Source organism: Rhinolophus hipposideros (genome assembly GCF_964194185.1).
Source record: "Rhinolophus hipposideros genome assembly, chromosome: 20".
NCBI lineage: Eukaryota > Metazoa > Chordata > Mammalia > Chiroptera > Rhinolophidae > Rhinolophus > Rhinolophus hipposideros.
Window position 1 is genome coordinate 40,958,351 of NC_138066.1, and position 27,066 is coordinate 40,985,416.

The following is a 27,066-nucleotide window of genomic DNA, read 5'->3' on the forward strand; positions in this document are numbered from 1 at the left end:
AGGAAGCGGCCATGGCCTCCGGGAGTGGAGGTAACTGGGGTCATCCCCCACAGCAGAGTGCTGCCCCGACGGTGAGGGCTGAGCCTGGGAGCAGAGCCTACCTTTACCTGGGAGGCTTGGGGGCAATGGCAGAGTTGGAGAGCCATCCCTGTGGGGGAGGGGGTGGTGGTGTGTGGGGGGAGGTGGCGAACTCTGGAGGGAGTGGTGAGGCTGAGGAAAGCGACCCTAGCCAGAGAGAAAAGAGACTTGGCAGGGAGGCCGTGGGTGCGCAGAGGGATGAACGCGGTCCCTACGGGGTTAGGAGGGCAACTCGCGGGGACGGGGAGAGGGGGCAGGAGAGGGGCAGAGGTTGGATCCCCATCCCTTCTTTTCCTAGACTGACTGAGTCTCCCCTTCCCCCAGCCCTGGGTGACCATCCTGCAGCCCCTCCAGTGGACTGTCCCCCCTCCGCAGCCGAGTCGTGTCAAGGAAGGTGAGCGACTCCAGGCTCCCTCCCTCTCTGCCCGAGCACTGCCCCCCCACCCCTTCGGCGCCCTGGGGCTGGGTGTCGGGGAAAGGCTGTGGGGGCGGTGGGGACAGGGTGTGGGGAGGCCTGCAGTGGGCCTGCTGACCTGTCCCCTAGACCTGCTGGAGCTGATGATGCTCCAGAACGCGCAGATGAACCAGCTGCTGATGAGTCGCCTGGCGGCTGCTGCGCTCAATCCCGCACCCGCCTCGGACCTCCCTCAGGTGCGTGGGCTACACTTGGGGTAGCCTCTTGAGATAAAGGACCAGGCGACAGAATAGCGGGAAGCCGCCCAGCATCCGTCTGGCATCTATTATGTGCCAGGCCCCATGTGAGCCTCCACGGGGTGACGGTGGGGTCCCCAAATCCAGACCACTCAGGTCTTGTTTTCAAGGAGGTGTCCTTGCAGTGTGTCCTCCCATTGGACTGCAGGCCCAGCAGAGCAGCACCATTGTACCGTGCGCCTGCAGGGTACCTGGTACTTATTAGGGGCTCCACTGATGTTTGTCAAACAAGTGAATGAATAAATGAATGACTGTGAATACAGGCAGCTTTGGCTGTGACTGGCACAGGAGAGGTACACCACCTGTGCGCTCACCTGGTTGGGGGATGAGGAAAAGCTCCTTGGAGGAGCAGGTGGCCTTAGAACCAGCTCTTGAAAACCAGGTAGGCTTCTGAAGGTTGGAGGAGGTGGGGGGTATGTTCACCATCAGGCTGGCAGGAGCACTGCTGCCCCTCAAACCCAGGCCCTCGGGGGGCCCTGGGATGAGTGCCCCTCCTCACTGATGGGGCATAGGTGGCTCCAAGCCCGGGGGTGCGGCCAGGGGCAGCTTGCTGGACTCCTGCCCCAGCTCTGGAGTCACACCTGGATTCTTCCAGTCCCTGCTCAGCCTCTTATTAGCTGGGTGACCTTAGACAAATTGTTCAAGCTCTTTAAGCCTCAGTTTTCCCACCTGCAAAAGAAGGAATACATGTTTCCAAAGTGCCTTGCTTGCATGTAGTAAATGCTCAAACGGTAGCCATTTGGTGATGTGTCTTTGGAGAAACATTCTAGAGCCACGGAGGAGTCGGGGTCGGGAGGTCCGGATCGTGTACCACCATCTCCTTTCTCACAATCTCCAGGTTTACCTGGAGGCTCAGCAGGAGGAGTGTGAGGAGGAAGAGAAGCTGGAAGGCTGGGAGGAAGGGCCTTTGGAGTTCCACCACCACTACCTGCCCTGCCCAGAGCCCACTCTGGGCCCGCTGCTGTCCTGGCCAGTGCCTTTCCTTTCCCCTCCCCCACACCAGCCTCACCCGCAGGATGCATCCAGGATTCAGCACCGCCCTCCCACCAGGAAAAGGGGGGTGTAAGTGATGGGGGCAGGGGGTTCTGGGTGCTGCCAGGGCCCTGTTCTGGGGCTGGGGGTGGGAAAGAGATACTTGTGGGTGAAACCCCAGAGGTGATTTCTGATGGGGCTATTTCTTTTCTTGTCCCCATTTCAGGATAGCTGTGCCACCACCGCCACCCCCCAGTGCCACAGGGACTGTGGGTGCAGATGTACCCCCAGCTTCAGGTAGGGGCTGGTGGGTGGGTGGGCATCAGGGCCCAGGCCTAGGGATGGGTCAGGAGGCGAGGAGGGTCATATTCCCTTGGGGGCGGGGTTACCTCTGTCACCTCTGCAGGCAACTGGCCTGCCCCTTTCCCTTTCTCTCCTTGGGGTCCACTGAGGTAGGAGGGAGTCAAGATGAAGGTGCTGTCTCCCCACAGACTACTATGATGCTGAGAGCCTACCATGAAGACAGACGCTGGCCCAGGGACCCACACCAGCTTCACCGCAAGGCTGGCGACAGCCCTGGAGCCCCCAAGTATTCCTGTAGTGCCTGCAGCCACGCCTGGCAGCCCTTCTCCCGCCTCAACACCAAGCAGGCCCTCTCCTCCCAGTGAATCAGTCCCATCTCCACAGCACGAAGACCTTGAACACATCTGCCCTCTTAAGAGCTTGTTAGAGCACTGTTAAGGGCCTGGAAACCACATGAAAACCCAACGCTGCCCCACTGTTTCTTTCCTGGGCCAAGGGAACACCCTAGACCTCCTGAGAGGGGTTGTCCACCCCTCTCTCTGGGAAGGCCAGGGCTTCAGGGTCTCTGTTTGGCCTAATAATGGAGCAGGAGGTGAGAGGACTGCTTTTGTTGTCCACAGTTCTTTAAAGGCCCTGAGTGATGGGGCAGAGTCCTGAGTGGGAGGGTCCTGGAGCTGATCCAGTTCCCTTCGGGCCCCCACCCTCAACCCAGGAAACAGGCTGTGTTGGCCATGCCCTGCTCCGACGGGGAGTGGCCCAAGTTCCTGGAGGCGCATGTGGGAACAGAAGGTCTCTGCCCTGCCAGGCCAGGTGCATTTCTCTAGCCCTCCCGCTGGAGGAATTTGTCACTCAGGGCCCAGTGAGTGGGCCGGGTGTCTGGTGCCTGGGCTGGTCAGCATGGGGGCACCCTAGGCCTGAGCTGGCCGGGGCTCTGGAAGTCCCCTGTGAAGGAGTGGGTGGACGGATGCCGAGGAGACATTCGGGGAGAGAACGTTCAGGCCTGATGGGTCACCTTCCCGGCCACTGAGTGTTCTCTCAGGAGGAGACACTGAGGCACAGGGTTAAGTCCAGCTGTTTGTATTCAGATTAGAAAAGGAAATGTTCTCCCAAGTCCTCTGCTGCCTGTCACAGTCCTTCAGCCAGGGCTGGACCACAACCCTGAGGAGCCACACTGAGTTCCAGTGGCTGCCATGGTGGTGGCCACACCATTCATGCAGCCTGTACCCGGTAGGCCCGTCGCAGGCTCCTCCAAGCTGCTTGCACCCCGTAGACGCCTCTCCGCCTCTGATGCCACTGCTGGCCAAAGATAAAGCACAGCAGGACGGATGTCACAAACAAGAATAGTAGCATTGACACAACCGTGATGATGATGACCATCTGGTTATCCGGCCAGGGCACTGGGGAAGGAAGGGACAGTGGTTAGAAGTCCTCTGGTCCTGGGTGCCAGGGCCCAAGGGGGAGTGGAGGCTCACCTATCCCCCACCCACCCTTGTCCATCCTGCAGTTGCAGAGATGACTGGCAAATGCTGTACTGTCTAGGGGAAAGGTAAGCCGGGGTCCAGGCCACCAGTCAGGCCTTTGTGAGACTGTGAGGGCAGGTGTCCCCCTACCACCATCCCCTGGCATCAGCATGTGATTGCTGGACACCATGGCCCGGGCAGTGGCATGGTCCAGGCCAATCCCTCCCTGGGCACAGCTGAGTGAGCTTCTACCAAACTCTCAGGTGAATGCCTTGGCCATCAAGAGTCAAAGAACAATGGAGTTCCAGGGGACTTTAGGGGTCAGTTAGGTCAAACTTTTCATTGTAGAGAGAAGCCAAGGCCAGAGAGATGAGGTTGACATGGTCAAGGGCACATGATTCAGGAATGACCAAACAACTAGTCTAGGTCCACATTGGGGATTTGGCTGCTGGGGACTTGGACAGAGCTTTAGGGAAGAGGGAGAGGAAGAGGGAACCCTCGGGATTAAGTGTGGGGCCCCTCAGCTGGCAGAGAGTGCACTAAGGTTTTGATTTCCCCCCAGGGGCCAAAAATGAGTGCCCTCTCCTTCCCTCCCTCTGTCTGGGGGGGCTCCTCCTCACCATGGACCTCGAGCATCTGGGGCTCTGAGACTTTCCAAATGATGCTCTGGCCGAGAGACTCCAGGTCCAGCTCAGCCTTGCAGGAGAAGTTGTGGTTGACGTCTTCCCTGTGAGCCGTGGTGTTATGTGTGGTTAGGGCCTCTTGGAAGCCAGGTGTCGCCCCCCCAAAGGTCTTCTTGTGCAGGGTTCTGTTGCCATGGAGCAGGGTGAGGGTGAGTTTCTCAAGGGGCGCCACATCAGGCACCCTGCACTCAATGGTGAAGGATCCACCCAGAGTCACCCAGGTGGGCTGCAGCTTCAGCAGCACTTCCTTTGGAGGGTCTGCAGGGGAGAAAGTGGGGAGGTCTGGCCAGGATGGGGGTGCAATCCCGGCAGACCCACCCAGCCAAGACTATCCCCTGTCACCAGTGTTCTCAGGTCTCTGGCTAAATTTGTGGAAGAAGAAGTAGGCTGGGGCCTGGCCTGCTCTAAAGTGTAAAGAGAGGAAGAAGGAAGCAGTGCATGGCGAAGGATGTATTGGGTGGTAGTTTTACAGACATGATGGTTTCCGGAATGGACAAGAGTGGAGGTGGTCAGGTGTTGACAAAGAGAAGGTCCAGAAACTGTACAGCCAACTAGAAAGATATAAATGTTTGGATCTGCCTCCTTCCTCTCTAGAAATTAAAGACAAAGTTCAAAAATGAAACAGTTGGGTAATTATGCACAGAGAGACCTAGAAAGGAGTGCTTGTTGGAACTGGGCCATGAACTGTGCGCTTGTCACATAAGCAGTGGGGCTGGAGTTACCTGCCTTGGTTATGTAGGATCAGGCTCACAGCTACCTCGATCCCTTTTCAAACAGGGCCCTTGGCAGTGGCCTGTATTCCCCTTTGAACTAGAATACCTTACCTCCATCATCCCAGAATATGTTGGATTTGGGACACCTTGCTATTCATTTGATCCACTGATGTCACAATGGGGAGGACCCCCAGTGATACCCTTGGTGCTGAGATGTTGAGAGAATCCTGGCCTATCCAGAAGGTCTTCATGGCTCCTGGGCAGATATGTGTGTGTGATGGTCCCACATTTGCCAAGGGCTCTCAGGAGAAGATAAAAACACCTGGTGGCTCCTCAACTGTCTCTCAAAGAGGTGAAGGGACCACTGGGGGAGCATGCCAGCCTTCCTGACCATGTCCCACTACTCATCCTGGGGAGGTCCCAGTGATGGAGCTGCCACTGAGCTGAGAGGAGACTGAGTACCGCGTGGGAAAGGACTTTTAGATTTGTTTCAACCTTGCTTGGATCGCCCTCCTCTGAGCAAGCCTCAAAACCAGGGTTGCCAGCAAGTTCAAGGTGGCGAGTGAAGAGTATGAGCAGATTCTGAGGCTATGGCCTAGGTCCTGCTCCTTGTCACCCCAGGAGCCCAGAGAGGTGGGGGCCATGACAGAAGCACCCAGGGGCAGTAACAGAATAGCTTTGCGTCCATTCAGTAGACACAGGCTCTGTCCTGGGGGAGGGGGCCCTGGAGCACTCACAGAACACACTGACGTTGACAGTCTTGGACATCTGTTTCCCGCCGCAGGTGAAGTGGCAATGCATGCGTGTGTTCTGGGAGACGTTGGAGATTAAGAACTGCTTCCACTGAGCTTGTTCATGTAGCAGTTCCTTGCTTAGGGTGGTCTCCAGACCACCGGCCTCAGGCTGCGGACAACTGGTACTACAGTTGATCTTCTGGGACTCTCCACGTTTCACCACTACCAGCTCTGGGAACATGTATACCTCGAATGCCTTCTCCCCAGACCCTGGAAGACCAGAAACACTGGGCAGCAAATGTCCCTGCCGCCCTGCCCAGTGGAAGTGCCCACCACTGGTAGTCTGATCAAGGGGGAGGGGCCCAAGAAGAAAGGCCAGGGATGGTTCCTCAGCTCCTTGACCCTGGACCCTTGCTCAGGCTTTACTGTCTTGCATCTAGACTGAGTAGGCCGCCCCTGGGCTGTCTCCTGCCTCTGGTTGCCCTTCCTCCAGTCCATCACTTCCAGATTAGTCTCATGCATGTCTTCTATCCCCACGAAGAGGGTTCCAACTCGACCTTCAAGGCCCAGCTCTAATATGTACTCTGCTATGAAGGCCGCTCTAAGATGGAGGTGGACTGTGTCTTCTGAGCCCCCGTGGCCCTGGGGTCGACCCTTCCCTCCCTCCTTTCCTTTCTTCCTCAAATACTTTCTGAACATGTGCTATGTGCCAGGCACTGTCCTAGGCTCTGCAGTAGTGAACAAAGCAGACCAAACCCTGACTTTGCAGAGCTCACATTCTGGTGAAGGAGACAGTGAAGTATCCAGCTTATCAGATGGTGGTGAGTGCCTCGGAAAGGACAGAGTGTGGTGGGTTTGCCATTTTCAACAGTGTGGTCAGCACTGAAATAAGGACATCTGAGCAAAGACTTGAGGGTGGTGGAGGTGAGCCCTGCAGATACCTGGGGGAGAGTGTTCGGGGAGAGGGAACTGCCAGCTCAAACACCCTGGGTCAGGAGTGTGCTTGTGTTTAAGGAACACCTCAGCGAGGAAAAAGCAGGAGAGGAGGTCAGAAAGGAAATGGTTCCACGTTGCAAATGACCCCTTGTACTATTTGTGCTGACTCTCCCTTAGCGGTTTTGGAACTTCTAGAAGGCAGGGTCCTGTTTCCCATTGTGCTTAGCCCTGTGTGACAGACATTCAGGAAGTCTGACTTGTGACTCTTGAGCTCTCAGCACTCACCTCCCACTCAGCAATGACCAAGAAGATTCTCTATCCCAACAGCTGGGCCCAGCCTGTCTGCTGTGCTAGCACTACACCCACAAGCCTCACTCAGCCCTCAGATGGTGATATATATCAAAGTGGCAAGACAGGGGCTTTGCAGGTAGATAGAGCTAGATTTGAATCCTGAGTTCACCATGTACCAGCTCTGTGATGTTAGGCGAGTTGCTTTCTCTCTCCGAGCCTCAGTTTCTTCATATTTGAAATGTAATCTCTTTCCCATAGTGTTGGTGTGAATGTTCAATAAGATAGTGCTTTAAAAGCACCTGGCAGGTTGTCCAAAACAAGAATGCTTGGCACATGGTAGCATTTTCCATCACAGTCCCCTTAACCCACTGGAAGGGGTTTCATTTTCACTTTGAGGATAGCCAGAGGGTGAGGCCCTCTGCTGTCCCCCGTTGTTCCCTAGGCCACATCTGCAGAGCAGCTGGGGCATGCCCTCACCTTCTCTTGAACCCTAGTATCCCTTGACCTCCTGAGGCGCCCACCATTTATTATCTACAACCTGCCACATGCACACACCATGAAGCTATGGGGCCTGTTCAGCCTGTTGTCCAAAAGGCCAAGACTCCCACCCAATGCCCAGGGTCACGGGGAAGCCAGGCTGGCACAGTATCCATGGCAGGTGGCTACTGTTTTCAAAGCCTTGGAGACTTCGGGGCCAGCACCCCCTCCCCCACCTAAAGTCAGGAGAGCAGGTGGCCACCCTCTGGGCTGGCACCTGCCACATCAGTAACCCCAGGCACTGGCTCACCTGGGCAGCAGAGCAGGGTGAGAAGGGCCACGGGCAGGCCCCAGCAACCAAAAGGGGCCATCTCCAGTAGTGTCCACAGGCTCGCGGGGAAGAGCCGAGGGTTGCCTGGAAAAACACGGAGGGCGCAGGTCAGGGAGTGGTGGCCTGGAACCACAGCCCAGGACCTCCCACCTAATGGGACCTGATGACGGCATTTCCTCTCATTGTATGAGCGGTCCTCAGAAAGCCTTGTGGAAGGCGGGAGTCCCAGGGCTCCAGGCCTGCAAGAATCCAGGCAGAGGAATCCGGAAAGCTGCTGATAAGCAAAGCCATGACCTGATCTTCTAGGCATGCTCCTGTGCAGGGGCAGAGTGGTGGTGATGAGTGTCTCGGTGGGGGCAGACATGTGCATGTGTGTGAGTGACATGCACGCACACAGGATTCTGGTATGCTGTGTGGGCACAGACAGTAGTGATGCCTACAAGTCCCGGATCTGGGGAACCCCAAATCTCATAGGACACATTATTGGGATCCTCTCTGGGAAGAGAAGATCTGAAGTCAGGACCTGTCCAGAACAGGGGTAGAATTGGGCTTTTCTAGGGAAATCTGGGCAGGAATTGGAGGTGCTCTGGCTTACTGCCCAGCACAAGTGTACTTAAACCTTAACACCCTGCTCAGCTTTCAACCTCAACCTGTCTCTGACTCAGTTGACACAGGGACAAATTCAGACCCACAGCCTCAGGAAATGCCTCCACAATAGTCTCCAGTAACCCAGACACAGAGGTAATGGGGGTCAGTCTGGCTGTAGTCCAAATCCCCAGCCTCCATTTCCAGGCTGGGGATTTGGCTTTTGGGGTCTTCCACAACCCACTCCAGGCAAGGAGCCTTGGTTTAGGGGGTTAGTGCCCGACAAGTTGCGCTGTGTTTCTAGAAGGCTTTGTTACCTGTTGCGGGGATCCCCAGAAGCAGGTGAGAGGGTAGGGAAGCCCTTGCCCGGAGGCTTTTGATCCTGACACATCCAGCCTTGTAATGCTCCAGTTATAGCTAGAAGCCCCTGGGACCAGCGGGGCCTAGGAGAGGGAGGAGGGGAGCGGGATTTCTAGCTTTCTCAGAGGCACCCCAGATGGGGCCTTTCCAACGGGCCGTCCTAGCTCAGGCCAACCTCGCTCCTTGGTTGGGAGGGCAGGGTGAGGTCATGGCTTTCTCTTTGGCTGCTGAGGCCAAATAAACATTATTAGGAATGCAAATGGGAACATAACTAACAGATTAAAAAGGAGACTTTACAAACTCATAGAAACAGAAAGTAAGGATGGTGGTTGCCACAGGCTGGGGGGAGGGGAAATGGGGAGTTGTTTAATGGGTAGTTGCTATTTTATATGTTCTAGAGATTGGTTGCAAAACCATGTACTTAACAGAACTACTGATATCAGACTAAAAGGACTTTTAAGACAAAAATATGAGGAACAGAATGAGTACCTAAATTAAGAGTCAGTTCACCAGGAAATTAAAATAGTTCTTAACTTGTAAGCATCTGGCTTCAAAGAACTACAAAGAGAAAAAAACCACCAACATGGCAAGAAATTTTAATACACATCTCTCAACTATAAATAATAAAGCAGACCAAAACAATGGTTAAGATGGTACATTTTATGTTATGTGTATTTTGTCACAATTTTTAAAAAGACTGTAAATAATTTATGCCAAGAAATATGAAACAAAGTAGACCAAATACGAGAAAAAATATAATTTACCAAACTTGATTTAAGAAGAAATAAAAAGACCAAATAGTTCTATAGCTATTTTTAAAAATTGAATCAGTAACTAAAAATCTTCCCACAAAGAAATACCAGGTCCAGACAGTTTTACAGAAATTTAAGTAGAGATAATTCTAATTTTATAAAACTCTTTCTGAGAATGGAAAATGCAGGAACACTCTCTAATTCTTTCTGAGGCCAGTGCAACTTTCATAACTAAATGAGACAAGTATAGGATGAGAAAGAAAAATTAGAAGCCAATCTCACTCATGAATATAGATGCAACAAATACAAGAAAAGTACTAGCAAACTAAACCTAGCAGTGTATAAAAAATATAAGACATCACATTCAAGTGGAGCTTATCTTTGGTATGCAAAGGTGGTTTAACAATAGAGAAACCTATACATATTGTTTATTACATTCGTAATAGTTTATCGCATTGCCCTATGGGCAATGGGTGCTCTGTCACATCGTTTCTGCCCTCTTCTAATGTCAGCTGTACCTACAGTGGATAATTTCACTCAAGCTACACGTACCTTATATTGCCAGTGTTCCATCTCAAGTTTATACCAGGTTTCTTTTTGCTTTTTGCCTTACGGTCTTCTTCAGTGCTAGTGTTTCCCAGATGTGTGGGAAAGTACCCTAGTTTTGAGGGGACAGGAGCTGTGGATATGGGCTCCAGCCTCCTTCTTTCCAGTGGGCAATTCTGGGTGGTATCTTGTAGGCTTATCAGAGGTCCCAACAGAATTGAGTACCCTTGCCTACAGCCGCGTCATCAATCACGCTCCTTTAAATTGGCTTTTCCCCTTTCCCTGTTTCAGTCTCTCTGCTCTTTTTCTCCCTGCTTCCTGGAATCACCTGCCAAATAACCTACTTGAACCTTAGTCCTTGCTCCAGCCTCTGCTTCTGAAGGCATTCAAACTAAAAAATTCTATCAACAGATTTAAGAAGAAAAAAACATACAATCTTCTCAACAGATCCAGAAAAAAAGAATTGACATTTGACACCCTCTCATGATTGTCAAGCAGGGTGTCATGTAGCTTCTCTGGTCCCACTCCCCACATAAGAACGCAGGACATGGTGAGGCCAAAAAGGAACACCCACGGAGCCATAGGTAGGGGAGTCATACCACTATATTCTTACTGGCGGCTGGGCTGGAGACACAGGAAGCAGGAGCCACACGATCCACAATCTGCCATCCACTTCTCTGCCAACCAATCCCACTTGCTAGCTGCAATCCGCTCTTACTAGCTCAGCCACCATCTTCTTGGTAGCCCCCATTTTCTGCTGGTGTAGCCACAGCAGTTATATTAGTGGCCAACAGCTCACTGGTTACAGCTGACGGCCAACTAGCCACAGCTGATGGCCATCCAATCACAGTTGATGGCCATTTACTACCTGAGCCAGCACCTTTCCATGTGAGGCCGAGAGCCTGGAAACTGCACTCCTGGCTCTGTCCCCACAATGATAAAAGCTCTTAGCAAATTAAAAGGAACTGTCCTTAACCTGGTAAAAAGAAGTTAGAAAAAGCTTATACATATGTATCATTTTTAATGAGTAAATTTTGGAAGCATTTTCTTTAAAATCAGGAACCAGACAAGGATGCCCAGTACCTCTGCTTCTATTATATTTAACATGGTACCAGAGGTCCTGGACAGTGCAGTAAGATAAGAAAAAGAAAAAGAAAAAGAAATTAAAGGCCTACGGATGGGTAAAGAGCAAAACCATCAGTATTTTCATACGATATGATTACTTTGGTAGAAAATCTAAAAGAATGATCAGACAAGTGACTCAGAATAATAAGAGATTTTTAGGAAGACTGCTAGCTATAAAATCAATAGCCCCAAATAAGTTACTTTTGTGTATATCAGTAACATACAAAAGTATAACTGGAAAACCACGCCATTTATAATAGCACACAAATAGGAATAAATCTAGCCAAACATATATAATGCCCATAGTAGGAAGTTATAAAACCTACTGAAAGTCATAAAACACAATCTAAATAAGTGGAGAGATAGCCCATGCTCATACATAGGAGATCCAATACTATAAAGATTCAATACTATAAATTCTCCCTGTGCTGATCTACAAATTCAATACAATTCTAATAAATCCCAATAGGATTTTCCATGAAAACTGAAAGCTGATTTTAAAACTTATATGGAAGAGCAAAACGACCAAGATACCCCTAAAGAATAATAAGGTGAGAGTATTTGCTCTGTTAGATATTAAGACTTATTATAAAATATGGTATTAGTGTAGATGTAGGCAAACTAACAAATGGAACAGAATAAAGAGCTCAGAAATAATTTGTATAAAACTTTGACACATGTCAAAGGCAGCATTGTAGATTATTGGGTGAAAGAAGGTATCTTAAATAAATGATACTTGATCACCTGGTTAACTATAGGGAGAAAAAAAAGGGGGGGAATATATCCTGACCTCATACCAAATGTAGAAGTCAAGTCCATCTAGATTAAGGACATATATGTGAAAGAACACTTTACAAACTTTTATAAGAAAATATAGTATTTTGTCCTTGGGGCAGGGAAGGAGTTCTTAAACAAGATCCCAAAATCAACAATCATAAAATAAACGACTGACAGCTTTATTACATTAAAGACACATACGAACATTTCAGAGAAAAAAAAACATGTCTAAACAAATGGAAAGATGATTTAACTCAACAGTAGCCAGGGAAATTTAAATTAAAACCACCATGGGATGCCATTTTATATCTACCAGATTGGCAAAAGTTAAAAAAAACATCTAACAAGAACCAAATGTTGAAGAGGTTGTAGGTCAATGGGAACTCTTATAATTGCTGGTGAGAGGTATATTAGTTGTCTGGGAGATAATGAGGCATTATCTTGTAAAGCTGAATGAATATTCTTCTACCCTATAACCCACAATTCCTCTCTTAGATATATGCCTTAGCGAAACCAGGAGACAGGTCCTATGCTTACCTCCTACTATCTGTATGACTTTGAGCAAGTCACTTAATTTCTTTGTGCCTCAGTTTCCTCTTCTGTAATATGGGATCAATAATAGTAGCTTCCTCACAGGGTTGTGTGGATTAAACAAATCACAAGAGCTAATATTTTTAAGTATTTAAAACAGTGCCTAGCACACAGTAAAATAAAAATAGGCATGCATTTTTGATAAAGCACTGAAAAAATCAAGAAAACAATAAATACACAATTTGGGAGGGTGGTTATATCTGGGTGGGAAGTGAGTAGCACAAAAGTAGATGCAAGATTTAGTGATGTTTCTACAGCATAGGGAATCTAGTTAATGGCATTGTAATAGCTACCTATGTACGGTGTCAGATAGGTGGTAGACTTGTTCGAGTTCCCACATTGTGAGGTGTGTAAATGTCTAATCATTATGTTGTTTTGTATTCCTGAATCTAATAATAAAAAAATGTAAAAAAAAAAAAAAAAAAAAAAGAAGATTTCGTGAATTTCATGCTTGTGTTGGGTGGTGGGTTCAGGGCTGTTCATGATATTATTATATTGTATATATAATGTACACATATGTCACATATTAAATTTTACAGAAAGAATACAAATGGAAAAGAGAAAGTGCTACATGCCTATAAAGAAGAGAAAACTGCATGGGAACGTAAGCTGTAGGTTAGGAAAGTTCGCTTTGGTTAGAGGATTTCACTGAGTGAGATTCATCATGAATGAGCACCAGATGCAATCCCCAGAGGAAGGGGGTCCCTTCCCCTACATATCAGCTCCAGTCCAACTAAGATGGCCCAGGTCACACCCATGTGGGCCCATGGATAAAAAAAGGCAGCTCCACACTTCTAAATTTGTCCCCGGACAACAGAGCAAGAGGAAGCAGGAAGCCAAAACCAGGAAATAACCATGAAAACAAGGCCCGTGGACTCAGAGACAGCAGATAGGAGCTTCACGGAGCTGGGAACAGCCAGCCAGAAGGAGCACTGGAATCTCTGACCTTGGTGCTTCCTAGAGGCCCCGTTAGGGGAAGGGACTAGAACTCAGGCCTTGACACTCCGTCCCAAACCCTTTCCACTCTGCCAGGAGGGATGTGAGAAGAGTGACCTTACCTGTCATCTGCTAAACGGAGTGACTGTGATGGGGAGGGAGGGTGGCCAGGGGTCCAGCACACCTTGAGAGGTGAAAGCTGGATGAGAAACTCGTGCTGCAGCTGCTCTCAGGTTATGCGTGTGTGAATTCAAGCTTCTCCCCTTTTCCCCTACTCAGAAGTCACGTGCTTCCTGTGCTAGGTTTTCATCTCAAACTAACCTCATTTACAATTCACTCCCTCCTTTAAAACAAAAAAGAAAAAAAGTGTGATAAAATATACACAACATAAAACTGTACCATTTTAAGCATTTTTAGTGTGCAGTTCAGTGGCATCAGTACATTCACATTGTTGTGCAGCCATCACCACCGTCCCTCTCCAGAACTTTTTCATCTTCCCACACTGAAACTCTGTCCCCATTAAGCACTAACTCCCCTCCCCCCAGCCCCTGGCAACCACTGTTCTATTTTCTGTCTATGAACTTGGTTACTCTAGGGACCTCATATAAGTGGGATCCTACTGTATTTGTCCTTTTGTGGCTGGCTTACTTCACTGAGGTCAGGATATCATTGTCCTTAAGGGTCATCCATGTTGTTGCGTGTGTCAGCATTTCCTTGCCTTTCAAGGCTGAATAACATTCCATTGTATGGATAGACCACATTTTGTTCATCCATTCATCAGTGGATGGACTTGGGTTGCTTCTACCTTTTGGCTACTGTGAATAACACTGCTATGCATGTGGGTGTGCCATATATCTTCAAGTCCCTACTTGCAATTCTTTGGGGTACATACCCAGTAGTGGAATTGCTGAATCATATGGTAGTTCTATGTCTAATTACTTAGTCAGATCTTTTCACATCTACCACCTCTCCTAGCAATTAAAAACAAAAACAAAAACAAAAAACAACTACCCTAGCAGAGTGTCTTTGTACCAATAGGCAGAAAAATATCAAAGCGGGGTGCAGAGGTGGGTGCCGGGCAGCCAGCTAGGCTTTACCCACAGGCAGTGGATCGTGCCCCCAGAGGCCAGCCCCACAGCACATACCATTTAAACTGGCCTAGCAAAGTCACAAATTAGATCACGTCAGAGACCAACATGACAGTCAACACCATGGATGCTCAGGATCTGTTGGATTCTAGAACAATCTCTTGGTACTTTTGTATTTCAGTTTCTTCACAGAAGTTATTTTTGGAGTCTTCCAGTCGTATGCTGGTGTAGGGAAGATGTTGAAGAAAATTTGCCTTCATTGGTTGATGTGAGCTTTTGTCTATTAGCTTTTATCTGTTCCTGTATGTGGGGTGATATCTGTGTTGTGATCAGGGGTTGAGTAAATTCCCCCTTTGGTCTCATTCTCCTGAGCAGGAGAGATAGGAGATGATGTTTGCTGTTCTCTCTGTGCTGTGAGGTGAGGGTTAGCTTAGGGTTAAAGAAATTCTCGATCAGGGGTTGGTTGAGAGAATTCCCTCTTTGTTCTATCTGTTTCGCCCACATCAGCAGGTGAAGTGAAGAAGTAGCTAAGTTATGTCAGGACGACGTGACAGGCACGTTGCCAGGCTTTGGAAGACTTTGAGCTGATGGTCCCAAGCAAGAACAGTAGATATTGCTTGTCCGGATGAACTAGCCCTTCAGCTAGATAAGTAATATATTTTCCCACGTGATGATGTTTCTGGTAGTGGGACCACTCTCTATTAGCAAGAATGAGAACTTGTTCTTAATTTAAATACAGTCAAGGTAATCACAACTACAAGTAGAAACCAGAGATTTGGAGTGGAAATTCCTCTGGGAGGAATAAATGTTGTGATTTGTAAAACAGGCCCTTGGAGGGCTAGCATTTCATAGGGTGGGCTGTAGGCTCATTGGCCTGATGGGGACCAGACTGAGTGACAGAGACTGTGGGGTCAGGCTGATGTACTGGAGTTACAAGGACCTGTGTTTGAATCTCTGCTCAGCTTCTTGCTGGCTGTGTGACCTTGGTCAAGTTGCTTAACTTCTCTGAACTTCAGTTTCCTCATCTGTAAAATGGGATAACAATAAGGTAATAGCCGACATTTCTGTCATGCTTACTATGCATGCATATTGAGTTGAGTAGTTGATGAGTAGTAATTGAGCAGACACGCAGAAGCAAGGGGCTGAGCAGAGATTAGGTTGGGATCCTAATTTTAAGGATGAAGCTCTAAGGCCTTCTCATCCACCTCAGAGTCCCCCGTGAAGGGCTTCTGGGAAGAATAAATGTTGTGACTTGTAAAACATTGACTCAGAGCTTGATACAGTAAGCACTCAACCAAGTTCATAGTGGTTGTTACTGCTGGTGCCTAGACACACACCTACCTGTGTCCTTGTAGGCTGTGCACAAGGACACCTTAGTACGTGTCTTGACTATTGAATGAATCCACAGAATGTCAGACCCCAAGATCATCCGCATACAAGGAGGAGCCTGTGCATAATGTGGTATATTAATCCATGAATGAAAAGTTTGTGACTATGCATTACTTAGAAAACTACCGGCTCATGAAGGACTTGAGTTGTTTATAAAACTAAGCCCTTTGGCTTGGATCCCAGCCTCATCTCCTATGGAGCCACCCTGTGGAGTGGGGAGGGGGAGCCAGCCATGCCTTTTGACCCAAATGAACACTGGACACTGGAGGCCCAGGAGGAAGAGCGGCTGCACGCCGGCGCCATCTTGTGGCCAAAATGAGCCAGCGTCCTGCCACCCGGTCTAAAAAGCACGACAATTATAATATATTCCCTTGGCAGTGTGGCAGCAGCCGGTATCGCATTCCTCTATAATCACAAGTAGGTTGGAAATGAGCTGGGATCCTGAGAGACTGTCTTTAAGAAGGGTGATCTATGTAGATGCAGCAAATTTATCTAGAAACATCCAACAGCCAAAGAGCTGAGGGAGGGAGCGGCTGAGAGGGTACCTTCTCTCTGGAAAACGTGGATGACAAGGTAGCCAGCTTCCCTTTTCTTCCTTTAACCTGTACTGTAACGGGGAGAATAAACTGAGATGCTTTACTAGGAAAGCAGATGGGAAATTGAACTGTTTCCTTAGGAAAGATGCTAAAGGCAGGCCCTTGGGTTGTTAAAGCAAAGACAAAACCCAAGAGATATATGACGGTTTTTTGTGTGTGGTGGTGGCGGGGTTATTTTATATATATATTTTTTTAACTGTGAAGCTCTTCTCTTTTGAGGCCTGAATGTAGATTAAGAAATATTTAAGTATAGTTACAGATTAGTTTTTAAACATTAATTAGATACTACCAGTTGTTTATGAGTTGTAAATGGTTCTACTTGTATATTCTTTCTGTAAATATAACCATTAGAGTACGTGTCTTGACCCAGCGGTGGTGATGGGGCCTCATCACATTAGTTCTGGGACTTGAATCTGGCCTTCCTCCCCCCATACACCCACCCACCTCTCACCCCTCTCTGCACAGCTTCTCCAGCTGAAGTGGAGGCCATCCAGCCAGGCCAGGTTCTGTCCAAACAATGGAGAACTGTCTCAATTCCTCTGTTGGTGTAGAAAATGGCCTCGGCAGTTGACAAAGTCAAGAGACCTCCTTGGGGCCCCAAGTCACTTTTCTCTTCTGAGCTACTTCCCATATGTTCCAGTCAGAATCAGAAAGCGAGTGAATCCACCCAAGTGGCGAGTCCTGGGCCTCCTCAGTCTGAGGTACACAGCTGCTCGGTTCCCACCAATTCCTGAGCTGTCCTCCATATTCAGGTTAGTGCTTCCCTAGGCTCAAAGTCTCCTATTTGCCCTTGGAAACCTGTGTTACTGGAAAGACATTTGCCCACATCCCTCATCCTCCCCATCTCAAGGCCATTCTCCCACCTGGGACTCACGGACGACTTGGCTCTGTCTTCCTACCCACTCCTAACCCTCTGACTTCTGCTATCATCCTGGGCACCCCAGTGTCCACCAGGACCAGCTATACCTGAGCCTTCCATTCGCTTCCTCAATGACAGAAGTCTCTACCAGCATCCCATCACCCAGCCTGGCAGCCAAATCTTACTTTGTCTCCAGGTAATACTGCTCTACCTCCAGAAGCTCCTTCATCCACATCCCTGTCTCCCTCCATTAGTCTGGACCTCAAGGCCAACTTCCCCAGTGTCCCCTCTCTGTACCTGCAGTGCTCGCTCAGTACGCTGGCCTCCAATAGGCCAGGTTCCCTCTGCCGGCTGCCGCCCTAGCCAAGGCCAGTGGCCTCCCTCTGTCTACAGTGGTGCATGAATGAGACACAGCTGAGCAGGGCAGATCTGCCCAGAGAACCAGAGAGAGGCTTCAACTTGGAGACCGAGGGAAGGATGGCAGAAGTTGGGAGTGACCTGTAGGAACTGAAATTAACTAGAAGTTGATTCATAGAACATTTGACCCTTCCCTCTCCCAGATGCAGAAGGACAGACAGTAGTCGTCAATCCCCAGGCCAACAATCAGAAGATTCTTCTCCAAAGACATTTTAAGAACCCCAGAGCTGAGACCTCTGCATGCTGGCATTTAAGGTTTCCCCTATATGATTACTGCAAACGGCTCACCAGCCGACAGGCTCTACTCACCGACACACGGCCTCAATCAGCTTTTTCTTGCCTTTTTTTTTTTTTTTGAGTACATGTAACCCGTCAAGCATCACCAGACATTTGGGAAAATCTGCAATTTGGAAAAGAGAGATCAAGATAAACAAAAATGACCCCAAAGATACAGAGATAATACAGAGAATTGAAGACTACTTTTTTAAAAAATCTAATTAGTATCCTCAAATATTAATTTCCCCATAAGAAAGGGACAGAGATGCAGAGCCTTTGGAAATGAAAAATGATTGCTGAAACGTAGAGAAGTGTCATAGAAAATTTGGAAAATAAAGGCAGGAAATTTTCCAGAAGGAACAAAAATCAACACATGGAATATAAGAAATAAAAAATAAGTGACACGGAGGATTAAACCAAGTTCCAACACTCTATTGTTAGGAGTTTCAGAAAATAAAAACAGAGAAAAGTGAAGGGGAGACAATTATTTTCAAATTACACAAGCCAACTTTTCATAGCAGAAAGATACAGCCTCTGGGTTGAAAGTGTCCTCCCCATGTCCCGCATAATGAGTGAAAAGACCCACGTGTAGACATGTCATTGTGAACAAGTATATGAGACCATCCCAAAGGTTTCCATGTATCACACTCTACTGGGGGTGGGGTCCCTGACTGAGCGTTTGGCAATATTTCTTCAGGGGGCCAGTAGCTAAAGAAACCAGATGAGCTCTTGCTCGAACCCTGTGATGGTGGGAGAACCCACCTTGCCATGGAATTGGATGTGACCAGCTTTTCCCCAGTCCCAGGGACTAGCTTGTGACAATCAGAAGTTTTAAAAAAAGCATATATAGTATCATTCAAATTTGGATTTTAAAGCTAAAATTCATTTGTTTTTGGTAGATAAAAGGCACATCAAAGCATTAACGATGATGATTTCATGGCCTTCCTTTCTATAAGTACTGAGGCCTACATCACTCTGACACACTTTGGGTGTATCAGAATCACCTGGAAGTTAAAGAATGCAGAGGCCCAGGTTTGTGGAAGCAGGATAGAGCCTGGGTCTTACCAAGTTCCCCAAACCATGATGCTGATGTGGTCAAAATTTGAAAACCATTGGCCTAGCTAAAAGTCGTAAGAGGGGAAGGGATTAAGATGTGAAAATTGCCAGTTACAAAAACAGTCATGGGGATGCGAAGTACAGCATAGATTATAGTCAATCGTATGGTAATAACTATGTATGGGGTCAAATGGGTCCTGGACTTATTGGGGTGATCATTTCGTAAGTTATATAAATGTCTAACCACTATGTCGTACACCTGAAACTAATATAATACTGTATGTCAACTGTAATTTAAAAACAATAAAATAAAAAATAATACATAAACAACAAAAGAAATACAAAGAAACAACAGCACTGGGCTTTGTTTTTGTCACACTGGTTACAGCAAATCCTATCTCAGAGGGCTTCCTTTTCAACTGACATGTTCTCCACTCTCTGCCTGGGCTCCCACCCCCTGTAACAGCCACTAGCCATTAGTGTGACAAAACATGGCTCACGTGTTGAAAGGGGAAGAGCAGTTCTGCTAAGCAATAGCTGTGTTTTTTTTTCTTTTCACCAGTGTCCTATATCCCATGGTTTCTTCCCTCTGCAGCACAAGAGAAGAAGGTAGGCTTCTGAGCCTCGCAGAATGGAGGTCAGACCCTCAGCTCTTAATGGGGCCTGGTGTAAATCATCCCTTTTCTGTCCCTCTGTCCTCCCTCTACTCTCCCTAAAATTGTTCTAAGGAGACGGGGTGTTAATGAGAAGAAATCTTCCCATCACACCCTCCATACTCTCCCTGCCAATGCGGACATCCCAACCCCTGGGAAAAGACCCCTGCAAACCCAGCAGACCCCCTGGTGCTGAGGGAAGGCCTTGCGGGGATGTGATACTGCCCTGCTTCTCTCACCTTCCTTGTCTCATCAGAAAATGACAAGGCTCAGTTATGCTCCAGGTAACTGTCAGGGTCAAACAGGGTGTTCATTGATGGGGAGAGCAGAGAAGTGGGGTGAAAGGCAGAGCGGCAGGGAGAGAAGCCCTCTTTGCCCCTTGGCTCATCTTGAGAGCATGAATATTTTAGCGCTAAAGGCACAAATGATTCAGCATTGACCTCCACCTTTCAGGGGCGGTGCAATAGCCTTTTCCCTTGACACTTTTTGCATAAAGTGTTAGTCAGATGACACGAGCTGGGAACCTGAGAGACTGGTTTTAAGGAGAGTAATTAAGCCCGCACTCACTCACTTGCAATGCCCCCTTTGGCCTGTGGGCAGCTCAGGCTGTTAGGCAGCGCCCTCTCCTGGAGCTGGCTCTGCCCTGATTCACCCTGCTCCCCCTAGTCCAGCCTACACCCTCCGGAGTTGAGAGTAGAGCCTCAACATGAGAGATGTCTGAGGACCCAGCAGCTCTGGGTTCTTCAAATGTCTGTGACAGTGTGAAGGCCCCTCCAAGCCTTGCCCTCCACTTTCAGCCTCAGCATGAATGTCAAGGCAGGAAGGAAGGGTTTCCTGTCATCCTTTGGGTTTGGACTCAGCGTTCCAGTTTCCTGACATCGCGGAATCTTGATTGGGTCATGAACCACACCAATGATTCCTCACTCTTTCCAGCTTTGTATCGCCTGCAGTCAATTCCATGAGCACTCTGTGGCTTCATTCAAATCACCGAGCAGGCCTGGGAAGGGGAAGGGCGACTCCGAAAGGCGGAGGGTGGAGAGGGCAGATAAGAGCATTAAGTGGTCTCTGCCAGCTGTCCCAGAGGCCAAGTTTACTCACTATCCTGCTGGCCCTGGCCCTTCTCTTTCTGGAAACTGGCCCCTCCAACCCCTGCCATCTTTCAAGATGGTTTCCCAGGAGCTGCCATGTTCTTACCAGCCCTACTTCTCTGTCCACAGCTGAACGCAGCTGAACGGCCCAGACACAGGCTCATGAACTGAATTTTAGCCTTGCCAAAGGGTGTGGTCAGTCTCTCACTAAAGTGAAAGATGTTACATGTTTTCCATCTTGAGGAAAATACTAGTCTGGAGGGAGAGAGGAATGAGGCCAACAGGTGATCAGGGCACAGATTCCCCAGCACAGTGCCGGCCCAGAGGGAGGGCAGGCAAGCAGGGCTGTGAGAAGGGCTGTTGTCAGGCTCTCTTGAAGCTAAGGTATGGGTCTAGCACAAATAAGACAAATATAGCAAGAGTACAAATAGGTGCATTCACTGATGGAATACAGGTGTCCTACATGCCTCATACATCTGAGAAATGTATTAAACACCATGAAAAAAACATCTCTGCAGCCCAACCTTGACTCAGTGGAAGCAGCAAACCCTGCTTCAGTGCCCTGGAACCATGGCCCCCCACCCTGCCAGCGTCTCAACCACATGCTGACCTCCTCCTCTCTGTTCTCAGAGCAGCTAAGGGTGCTATTAGCTGCCTCCCTCCACGGCCTGGGCCAATTCAAGACCAAGACACAAGCCTGGCTTAATAGCTCTGCTGTTGCCTCAGGTGACAGGAAGTGAGCAGGCGCCAACAGTGTCCTGCAGCCCCTCCCTTAGATGTGGCCGTGTCCAAGATGCAGCGCTGTGGTGTGTGTGTGTGCGTGCGTGTGTGTGTGTGTCCACAGTTCTCAGGGACGCTCCTGGTGCCCACTGAGGTGAGGGAAGGGGCTGGTGGTGGACCTTTGGCGTCCTTCCGTCCTAAGTGGCCCCTTCCTGGTGGTGCAGGACAAATTGAAGCCGCCTCTGATTTCACCAGAAGGGATGGGGCAGGGAAAGGAGAAAGTATGATGGCAGGATCCTAAAATCCAACCAGGTTGGCCGCTGAGCTCCTTCCTGGGTGTGTGGAACGACGTACTATGTGCTTCTGACATGCTCAGGGGGTGACTTTCCCAGCACTGTGTTGCCTGAGTTACTTCAGGGGTTTTCTCTCCTCCAAGATTTCTTGATCCAACAGCCTATTCACTGTACACATGCCCCATACTCTGCTGGAGCCGAATTTTCACCAGGAGGCATGCCTGTGCCAATTCGGCCACCTTCCGGGAATTCAGCCCAAGTCAATACTTTGGAGGACTTCCTGCAGTGTTGAAAGAACCTCCTCCCACAAACAGCCACCATGCAGAACATTCCAGCCCCCCCTCCCCCATTCCCTGCCCTGGACACCAGCAGGCAACTGCACCCCCACCCACCTTCCCACCAGTGGAGCCAGCTGCTCACCCTTACCATCCAGAACCCTACCCAGGAAGACAGCCGAGACCGAGCCCTGGTCTGACAGTGGTGGTGAATTCTTTAAGAAAATGAAGGTGGCTTCCAAATCTAAAACTACCTTTATTTGTGCTTGGCTCAACATAAGATGCCATCATCAATCAGCAGAATTATAAAACTGTACAGGAGGTACAAAAATAGGCCATTTAACTTATATAATTACCCTCACATCATCAAGCTTTAAAAATACACATAAAAATTGTACAATCTGGCAGTTTATAAAATATAAAGCTACAAAGAGGATTTTTAGGTTCCACAAAGAGGATTGTATCACACAATTAACACATACACATTAAACAACCATCCACAGAGAAGACACAATGGCACAGAATTTTCTTTTAAAAGAATCACTTAAAACTTAACATTTTTATCACGACCAAAATATTCACCCTTTATTGACAAAACTCCTGTAAGGCGTCCATCCTGTGGGAGGATACAGTATACCTTTTCCTTTTCCAGTTTTAAAATGGTCAGGGGTGTTGTCCAAAACAAATCTGATGTGCTTTAGTTAAGCAAGTGCAATTGTAACTGGATATACTTCAGAGTAAAATTAAATAAATATAAATAGGTTAAATAAATAAGAACACTACATAAGGTTTGCATCTGAGAATGTTGCAGAGTTGACTGGTAATGCTTTCTACGTAAGTGGGGACACCCCCGTCACAGCTTTTGGGACACTGAAAAGGAATACTGTACCCACCAAACGCACAAGGAGCAGAGTGGGTGGGGACTTTGGCCGGAGTTGTTGGTTAAGGCAGCTCCAGGGGGAGGCTCATTGCAGATGGTTCTTTGTGGTTTTCCAACAAATAGGGAAAAGATTTGTGCTGCGACAAACGTCAGAACCCGAGTTACTCGTGGGAAATCACTGTTTCATAAAGTACAGGAAAAGTAGACATTTTGGTTTAAAAGATAATGGTCGAACCCTGGAGGGCAGAGTTTTGGTTCATCTGTAGAGGACACCGTTTGACTTCCTTCCAGGAAAGGCCAATGCCTGGTCATACTCAACTAAAAGGACTGCTCCAGGATGGTGAAGGAATGGCCAAAGCAATACGAAGGGAATTCAGAAATGAGCACAGAGAAAGCTGAAGAGAATTTAAAGAGGCTGTTCAACAGGTGTGCCATGCTTTGTCTTCCAGCTCTTCCCGGTACTGAAGGCTGTGGAAGTAGAACCAGCCCCCCTTCCGTGAGGACCTCAAGACTGAGGACCCGATGAACAGAGATGGAGTAGGGGGACAGTCTCGGGAAATCCAAAGCTGGCCCGAGTCCAACTTCTGAGAAGATAGCGGCCAAGAGGAGAAAGCCCTCCAATCAAATGCCCCCACATCTGTGAGAGAACTCAGATCAGCAACCGACTCATCTCTTGTATCGCAGTGAGAAAGAATCGCAAAGATAAATGAATCACATTGACACCAAACCTTCCCAAAAGGATCAGGGTTGACTCTGATAAGGATCTTTCTTCTGAGTTGGTAGGAAGAAAGTGCTTTGCTGGACCCACTAACCTGTGGGTGTTCCAATATAACACACGTAACGAGGCAGAGTGATGTCTCACTGGAAAGATCGTATGACGACGCCTGCACTGAGACCGAGGGGCAAGGGAAGACACTTTGCACCCGGCGTTTTCTACGTCGGCAACTGGATAGGTTAGGGACTAACCAAGTAACAACAATGATTCCCCAAAGTGCACATGCTCTGACGCTCAGTGACATGTGGAGTTCTTTGTAAGCTGATGTTAAAAAGTTTCAAGAAGTAACAAGAGAAATTCTGGCAGGTGTGCCAAAGACAGATTCAATACAAGGTTCAACACAAGATTTAAATAAATGATAGTGTCCTTAGGATTCCTAAGAGAAGCAACTAAATTCTGTTGTAAAAATGAAGGGAGCGTACTTTTAAGAGTTAAACTGCCTTCCAGGAATCACACTTAAGATGAAATAGCTCAGCTGAGACAGGACGCACAAAGCTGCAGAACCCTGTTCCAGCAAAGACAGACGCCTTTCCACTGGGCTGAGCACAAAGGAAAACCCAAATTCTACAAACCAGAGGACACCAGGGTGTTTTCATGACAAGTGCCCACGCAAGACCTCTTCAAACCACCTGAAGCACTGACGAGTGAGTGGGTTCTGAAAAGGGACAGAGGAAAGAGGAACATAGAGTAACCTGATCAGATCCAATGGGTCCTGGGACATGGGCAGCTTTAGGACAGAAGAGGTGCAAACCCCAAATGCATGCCCTTTTGCACCCCTTGGGTTTTCTTCATAGAACTAATATTTGTTTGTTGTCTCTTTCACTTATAGGTGCTTATGAAGCAGAGGTTTTGCCTATCTTGCCCACCACCTCTGTGTCCCTAGCTCATATGGTAAGTGCTTAGGTACAATATGTTGAATAAATGAGTTTGAGAAAGTCAGGTGGTTAGGAATGAATAAGATAGGCAGAAGAGGCATTTAAAAAAAAAAGTTGTCCTGCAGGCATGTTGGGCCAACACAGACAGATGACAAATACTGGGCAGCTAGACGTGATCTGGCTACTCTCCCAAGAGGGCATTAAGCAGTGACGAGGCAGCACAGAAAGCTGACAGTCCTGTGACATCACTCATGGCACCTTCTCCACCTCTGACTGTCTCGTGGGCTATCCCCACTCAGGCCCACAGCAAAGTGACCTGCAGAGTCACATGGAGAACGGGGCTGGCACAGGCCAATCAGAGCGGAGAGAAGAAACCTGTCTGGCCATATTCCTGAAAAATGAACAGTGTGGCACATACAAGACCCCATGATGTCAACCAAGGGTGCCAGGATTCCAAGGTCTGAACGAGGTAAATGACGAACTTCAAGATATAGGATAATATTTAGGAAAAAAAGTGACTTTAGGCATTATGAAAGGACGGGAACTGAATTCCACCAAGAGTTGAGAGGTTTTGATGAGCCGTCCTCACACACATACACCACCAGAAAACATCTCACAACAAGAAACAGTGATTTCTGTCAGTTAGTAAAACTTGACAGTAATATTCTTCTCCTGAGTGGAGTCTCCTAGTTCACGTAGGACTGAACTGCAATGAACCGTTCCCCCAGCTGGAGAAAGTACACAGAAAACATTTCCTGACACGGTACCCTGACTGCATTTAACCTCTAAGGCTCTCAGTAAAGATGGAGGAATTTTTGGTTGAAACTAAGGTTAAAAATTATATTAATTTTAGGGGAAAAAATAACATGGTATCAACATAATTTAGGGAGTATTACTTTGAAGTTGTTTAATACATGTATATAGTGTTGCTATAGTTTTACTCTTTAGCATTAGAGAATGTTCTAAATCTGAACACTCTTTCTGGAAAGGATGGGGATTTTTTGGTACCACACAAATAGACAATGTATTATGTATCTTGAATTTCTTCTTCATGAGTAAGCTTCAAGTTAAGTTGAGCTTACTTGTGCTAATGTAGCATTCTACAGTATGATCAAAATATAAAGTTATTAAAATCTGCCAAGAGAAACATAAAATCCTGCCTATGAAGTGTGTGGTGACTGGCTTTGGCTCCCAACCCCGACCCATCCTGCTGGCCCCAGGGACAGACCAGCCCCATCGCCTACCCGCTGGCCCTGGGCTCTCCTAGGTGGCTGTTGTGACCCATTTGGCCTGCTCCCCTTCAGTCCAGAAGGCCTGTCCTTGGCTGGGTCTTAGCTGATCTCCTTCGTGGCCAGGGAATGTATCACTTCTTGTCTCCAAATGCTGCTAAACATCCCCAAATGATCCAGGGCACAAAGCCACCAACAGCCACCATGCAGGTCACCGGTGCACTGGGCCACAGCTGCTTCAGAATAGTGTGTCCTGTTCATTTCCGAGACCTGCAGGCATGGCCTCACTTTCCAGCTTGAGACACTGACTTGTCGCAGCGCTGCCCCCGGGGAAACACTGGTTACAGTAATCTGGGCTATTTGGGTGCACTTGTGATTTGTGATTGGTGATCATGATCTCCGGTCCCAAGGGACGACACCCTCTGAACATGCTCTTCCTTCTCCTCGCACCCCTCGACTCTGGAGCCCCATTTCTAGCAGAGGTCCCACTTAGTGCATCTCAGCCTGCAAGCAAGCAGGCAAAGCTTAGGATTTCTTCCTTTCTCTTCCTTAAAGGCCCATAGGCTGATATCAAACAGGAACCTTAAAAAGAAATGTGAGTCTGAAGCAAGTTTATCCATGAGGAGGCAGAGGGTGCTCCTTTCACTGACTCTGGGACGAGCCCTTCTTTGCAGATGTTCCCTGATGGCAAAACTTTTAGGGCGAACCTCTTCTCAGCTTCCCGCAGGTCAGGAGGGGTCACCTCTCCCACTTCCCAGGGTCAGCACCCTCTGCTGGCTGCAGAACAGGCAGCTCAAGGCACTGGGTTTGGGAGCCTGGTCTTCCGGCTCAGTGGCTCTGGCTTGTAGAGACCAGGCCCTCAGTCACAGCTGGGGCCACCAGAAGGGAGGTTTCCATGGTTCAAAGGGCCTCTGGAGTCACTGGGGGCTGAGGCTCCGGGGGTGGGTGGAAGTAGTAGGGCTGGAAGAGCCTCTCGTGGCTGCACAGCTCCATGGCCCGGTAAGTGTGTGACAGGAGGTGGGGGAAGCGCGAAGTGAAGTAGCGCACGAAGTCTTCGGGGAGGGAGCCCAGGGTCTCCCGCACCTCCACGGGGAGCTCCCGGTAGTGGTGCTTCTGCAAACAGGGCAGACACAGACACAGAGGGTTGTCAGTTAGAAAGCCCAAGAAACGCTGGTAAAAGATCCTTTATTTATTATTCAAAGAAGATAGAATGCTGAACAAGGCCCAGCGTGGGGA

The 27,066-nt window shown here is 48.5% G+C and overlaps 3 protein-coding genes across 8 annotated transcripts in view; 1 reads left to right on the forward strand and 2 right to left on the reverse strand.

The window, feature by feature from the left end:
- PRR29 (proline rich 29) lies at positions 1 to 4,819 on the forward strand. Its single transcript, XM_081028431.1, has 6 exons — positions 1 to 71; positions 403 to 472; positions 623 to 729; positions 1,628 to 1,851; positions 1,988 to 2,058; positions 2,253 to 4,819. Exons 1-6 carry the CDS (start codon positions 12 to 14, stop codon positions 2,279 to 2,281), a joined length of 561 nt encoding a protein of 186 aa, XP_080884557.1. The 5' UTR covers positions 1 to 11; the 3' UTR covers positions 2,282 to 4,819.
- On the reverse strand, positions 2,471 to 25,875 carry ICAM2 (intercellular adhesion molecule 2). 6 transcript variants are annotated; one of them, XM_081028430.1, is made up of 6 exons: positions 25,846 to 25,875; positions 18,020 to 18,110; positions 7,669 to 7,773; positions 5,658 to 5,924; positions 4,145 to 4,465; positions 2,471 to 3,461 (listed from the first exon to the last, which is right to left on the reverse strand). In XM_081028430.1, exons 3-6 carry the CDS (start codon positions 7,727 to 7,729, stop codon positions 3,274 to 3,276), a joined length of 837 nt encoding a protein of 278 aa, XP_080884556.1. In that variant the 5' UTR covers positions 7,730 to 7,773; positions 18,020 to 18,110; positions 25,846 to 25,875; the 3' UTR covers positions 2,471 to 3,273. The 6 variants fall into 6 exon arrangements, with proteins under 6 accessions (XP_080884556.1, XP_080884551.1, XP_080884552.1 ...); XM_081028425.1 differs by lacking the exons at positions 18,020 to 18,110; positions 25,846 to 25,875 and adding an exon at positions 13,484 to 13,634; XM_081028426.1 differs by lacking the exons at positions 18,020 to 18,110; positions 25,846 to 25,875 and adding an exon at positions 13,484 to 13,601 and having other exon boundaries at positions 7,669 to 7,928.
- Positions 22,310 to 27,066, reverse strand: part of ERN1 (endoplasmic reticulum to nucleus signaling 1) — an 80,034-nt gene continuing 75,277 nt past the window's right edge. Inside the window, exon 22 of the mRNA XM_081028424.1 lies at positions 22,310 to 26,943. Within this exon, the coding sequence (XP_080884550.1) occupies positions 26,731 to 26,943 (213 nt within the window). The 3' untranslated portion in view covers positions 22,310 to 26,730. The remainder of the gene's footprint in view (positions 26,944 to 27,066) is intronic.

What these genes read in the sequence shown, in the direction of transcription:
- PRR29 (XM_081028431.1), top strand. Translation starts at nt 12, where the DNA reads ATGGCCTCCGGGAGTGGAGGTAACTGGGGTCATCCCCCACAGCAGAGT. An exon ending in CCGCCTCGGACCTCCCTCAG is followed by an intron (nt 730 to 1,627) that starts GTGCGTGGGCTA and finishes CACAATCTCCAG; the next exon opens with GTTTACCTGGAGGCTCAGCA. An exon ending in AGATGTACCCCCAGCTTCAG is followed by an intron (nt 2,059 to 2,252) that starts GTAGGGGCTGGT and finishes GTCTCCCCACAG; the next exon opens with ACTACTATGATGCTGAGAGC.
- ICAM2 (XM_081028425.1), bottom strand. An exon ending in CACCCTGCTCTGCTGCCCAG is followed by an intron (nt 5,925 to 7,668) that starts GTGAGCCAGTGC and finishes CTGGTCTTCCAG; the next exon opens with GGTCTGGGGAGAAGGCATTC. An exon ending in TGTCAACGTCAGTGTGTTCT is followed by an intron (nt 4,466 to 5,657) that starts GTGAGTGCTCCA and finishes TCTCCCCTGCAG; the next exon opens with ACCCTCCAAAGGAAGTGCTG.